Source organism: Populus euphratica, unplaced genomic scaffold (assembly GCF_000495115.2).
Source record: "Populus euphratica unplaced genomic scaffold, PopEup_1.0 scaffold9.1, whole genome shotgun sequence".
In the NCBI taxonomy this organism is placed as follows: Eukaryota; Viridiplantae; Streptophyta; class Magnoliopsida; order Malpighiales; family Salicaceae; genus Populus; species Populus euphratica.
This window is the reverse complement of record NW_011499857.1, coordinates 1,686,213-1,690,377: the sequence shown is the minus strand read 5'-3', so window position 1 is coordinate 1,690,377 and position 4,165 is coordinate 1,686,213. Positions and strand designations below refer to the sequence as shown.

Sequence of the window (4,165 nt, the reverse complement as noted above, 5' to 3'; positions counted from 1 at the left end):
ATATATATATATATATATATATAAAAATTTAAGGTTTATATATATATATATGTGTGTGTGTGTGTGTGAAACCTTTATTTCTATAAATATATAATCCATCTAACGATGTACTATTAGAATACCTTCATAAAAAAAATATTCTTGATCAATATAAAAACTGGAGTAAATTATTTTTTTAATATAACTTAAATTAAAAATAACTTTCAAAAAATTAAAAATATTATTTTTATATATTTTTAAATAAAAAATAATAAATATCATACTTTAAAACAATACCCAAGAGTAATTATTAGTAATAAAGAAGAGAAAGAAAACAAAGGTCAAAGGGAAGCAGTTGGGTGTGCTGTGCGTCTAGGGTTGGTACTATATGTTGGTAGTATTATATAGGTGCAATGATTTTCGGTGAAGATCAGAAACTCGTGATCATCACATCAGATTTCGTTTTACTCTTATTTATTCTTATTCTCTCTCCCTGCCTGCTGCAAAAGAGAGGTTTAGAAACAGAACAGAAGCAGTAGCCAGCAGCAGGTATTGTCAGTCCTCCTTGAGGAATTTACACCCCGTCTCTTCCTTTCTCTCAGTTACCCTTCTCTCTCTTTCTTAAAACCTCTCTATCTCCTTTCTTTGTTAAGAATCATGTATGTAACTTTGTATTAAGCCCCTGGGTGCCCTGTGCGAATTGCCCCTTTATACCTCGACACTCCCTACAAGATTGAAAGAAAAAAAGAAGAAAGAAACGACTCCTTTGGAAAAGACAAACCAAAGGGGGTAGAAACTGCAAAGGGTAAGGGTTTTGTAAGAGAGCCCAGTCTGCGAAACATTGTTTAGAAGAGGAAAGAAACGGTCTTCTGGGATATCCCTTTGGATTTTGAAGAAATGGGTAGTTGTGGGAGGAGTGGAGCCGTGAGGCAATATGTAAGATCAAAGGTGCCTCGTTTGAGATGGACTCCCGAGCTTCATCACTGCTTTGTTCATGCCATTGAGAGGCTTGGTGGCCAAGACAGTAAGTAAACTGCTTGTTTTTTCCTGGATTGTTGCTTCCCTCTTTATCATTCCTTTAGGTTCTTTCCTTCCAGGCGCTTATGGTGATTATGTGCTGTTTTCCTTTTTTATCTTATGTTTGTTTCCTTCTCGTCTCTTCTTTGTAGAGGCTACGCCTAAACTCGTTCTTCAGATGATGGATGTGAAAGGACTCACCATTTCACATGTGAAAAGCCATCTCCAGGTTGGTCCTTATTTCTGAACTACTAGTATAGTCTGGGGTATTTTATTTTTCCCTTTCCTCCCTGGGTTTGATTTTCCTGTCTTTTTTTTCTTCGAACACTTGTTTAACCGGTTTGTTTACATGGGATTTTCTTTGTTTTGACCAGATGTATAGAAGCATGAGGAGTGGTGACCTGGGCAGACTAGGTATCCGAAGATTTTTGTTTCCTCCTTGTTTGAATACACATTAATATATCTGCCACTCTTTCTCAACCATCACGAACAGGCCTATGTATCCCAAAACTTCCATTTTTCTAATCTTCAAGTTTACATCATATCACTGATTGTCTGTGTATATGCATGCATTAATGACAGACTATTATATTTCCTTTAGTGGTTCTTATCCACTGTAAACATACATTTTGGAAAAAAAATAGCTGCCTCCATTCATTACCTCTCGTTACCATTACAGTTTATGCCAAAAGAGTTGAGAACAAAATAAGCCTTATATCCATTTCAGATCTTCTAATATTAGCATTTCTGATGAAACTCACAACCTCACTTGCATCGCTCTCCTGCTTCTGTCGGTCACGGTTTCTATTTATTTTCCTTAACTTTCCCTTTTTTCAATTATACGAAAACCAAATTTCTTGGACTTGACACCTTTTTGCATGCGTTCGGTTTGTGTTTCTGTGTTGGTCTCTTTGAACAGATAGGAGCTCCACCCAGCAAAAAAGACAATCTTTTGATGTCTATCATGAGTGTGTTGAAGAAGTAAAAGCTATTGAAGAATCAGATTCTCACTCGATGTACAGGCCTCTCTCTTCAAAAAGGTCAGCGTAGCTTTATCCTTATGGTTTCAGACGTACAAGATATCAAAAAGAGAAGTAGATATATATAGTCATACAGGGTACAAGAAACAAACAAAAAATGATTTGCAACGTTGCATGATCTTTTCCTTTAATCCCTTTGCTATTTATTCTTTTCAGTTATTTTTTTGTTTAAACTCTCTTTTTCTACAGGGCCAGAATCGAGACCAAGAGTTCATTATCTGAGGAGTTCCTGCAATGCAGCCAAGGAATCTGTGAGACAATATCAAATCCGTACTCTTTCGATGATTATGCGGGAGTAAAGGAGGAGGTCAATGGAGTTGGTTTCAAATGGGAGCAGGTCCATTCTAAGCCTCAATCTACAGCCTTCTCTCTGCCACATGATCTTTATAACCTCAACCCCTTGAAACGTGAAGGGGAAGAATCTGATTTCCTCAAGGTAGGCAATTTAAAACAACCTCGCTCTCTTTCTTTTGCCAGCCTCTCTATTGAGATTGAGTGTAATGTTGTATTTTGGTTCCATCTTTTCAAGTTACTGCAACCTCCTGCAAGGTAGCCTCCTTTTAGTTTCCGTATAGAGTCTATGGATATAGATAGATATATGAAGGCCCTTCTGACCAGTGGTAGGATGGAATATCTGCGCTTCTTTCGGTCAACTTGCGTCACATCTCTATGGCACCATAGTATTTTCATTTCACAGCTTTAATTTAGGTAAAAAAAGTTGTTCAAAGGTATATTCTGTTGTTGCAAAGTCCCAAGAATTAACATTTTCTAAATTGACCATTTTTTATTATATCCTAGTACACTAGTCCTCTGGTGCTGGGCATCAGATTAAAACCGCCGTTAGCCTTTTTAGTTCCTTGGATAGTGGTATCTGATCAGCAACGAGTAATGCCTGCTTTGCTAGTCCGGTTCTTTAAAACTAGGCTTGTCTTCGAACTCCAATTGAATTAAAAAAAAGGGAGGACGCAATCAGATATCTTTTTATGTCCTGGAAATTAACAAGAAACTTGATTCTCTTCTGAGTAACAAAGTGCCGTTTATGTAATTTCTTGGCACTCAAGAAGTCCTTGCGAAATTTAGTTTGAAGGGTTTTCTTTGCTTGGTCCTAACTAGGGTAAAGCTTGCAGGATAATGATCTTTTGCACCACAGTACTCTTTACATACTGTGGTCCATTGTCACTTTTTATAAATGGGGCCTCGAGTGTGAAGAAGGTAGGGAATACGAAATATCCCTTGGTGCATGGGAGAAAAATTAATTCTTAGAGCCAGTATTAGCATCCGTAGGACTACTTTTATTGAATCACAGGACTGCCCACGTGACTAGGTATAATTGCTTTGGGGCTACAATGTTTCTTTCTTACTCGGTGCCAATTAATTACCAAGAGAAGTAGAGATGAATATCAACTACTTGCCGTAATTATGTAGATATATGTCAATGATTTTTCGACTTTTAGGCTGCACTCTTATGAACTGAGATCCTGGTGACAGCTGCAATGGCTGTTTAGCCTCTTAGGTTGTGAAATCAGTTACTCAAAAGTTTTGATCAATGTCCCGCCCTTTTTCTCTCTGATTCTTTAGTACGTAACGCAGAAAGCTATAAATGACTCACTTTTTTCTTCTTCTGAAGATTGCCAAGCTGGAGGGTCGAAAGTGCAAACCAGAGAAGTTATACACGCCTGAGGTTACTGGAAGTGGAAGAGCTGAAGATGGACCTGTTGATTGCGAGTTGTCACTTGCACTCTCCCTACCCCAACCTTCCTCACATAGAAGCGATTCTTCATCCACGAGTGAGATCAGCGAGGCATTCTCATCATACTCGAGGTCGAACTTTAAAGACTGCTCCGGCTTTTCTACCGGAAAACGTAATATTAACTTGGATCTGTCTATTGCTCTTTGCGGTGCCTAATCATGTCGACGTGAAAACAGAAAAAGAGTATGTTCTTTAGATATCTTCATTCGTCTAACTTCTATATTCGTAGCCACTGTTAATCTCCCTTTGGTTTAGCTGTTGAGTACTTGAGTTCATTTCCGGGATTCAAATGTTTGGCTTAGAAGATAATGCAAAATCGTTGCTTATTATTGTTCATATTACCAAATTACAAATGACATTTTAGATTCATGGAAAATTA

At 37.7% G+C, this 4,165-nt stretch overlaps 1 protein-coding gene across 1 annotated transcript; it reads left to right on the top strand.

Moving 5' to 3' along the window:
- Positions 1–328: 328 nt before the first annotated feature.
- On the top strand, positions 329–4,165 carry LOC105123698 (putative Myb family transcription factor At1g14600). Its single transcript, XM_011023395.1, has 6 exons — positions 329–1,003; positions 1,149–1,225; positions 1,371–1,410; positions 1,916–2,036; positions 2,226–2,472; positions 3,664–4,165. The coding sequence occupies exons 1-6, from the start codon at positions 877–879 to the stop codon at positions 3,940–3,942; spliced, it is 891 nt and encodes a 296-aa protein (XP_011021697.1). The 5' UTR covers positions 329–876; the 3' UTR covers positions 3,943–4,165.

Bases quoted from the DNA above. Each gene is read 5' to 3' on its own strand.
- LOC105123698 (XM_011023395.1), top strand. From the start codon at position 877: ATGGGTAGTTGTGGGAGGAGTGGAGCCGTGAGGCAATATGTAAGATCA. The intron at 2,037-2,225 runs GTCAGCGTAGCT...CTTTTTCTACAG, and splicing joins AGGCCTCTCTCTTCAAAAAG to GGCCAGAATCGAGACCAAGA. The intron at 2,473-3,663 runs GTAGGCAATTTA...CTTCTTCTGAAG, and splicing joins AAGAATCTGATTTCCTCAAG to ATTGCCAAGCTGGAGGGTCG.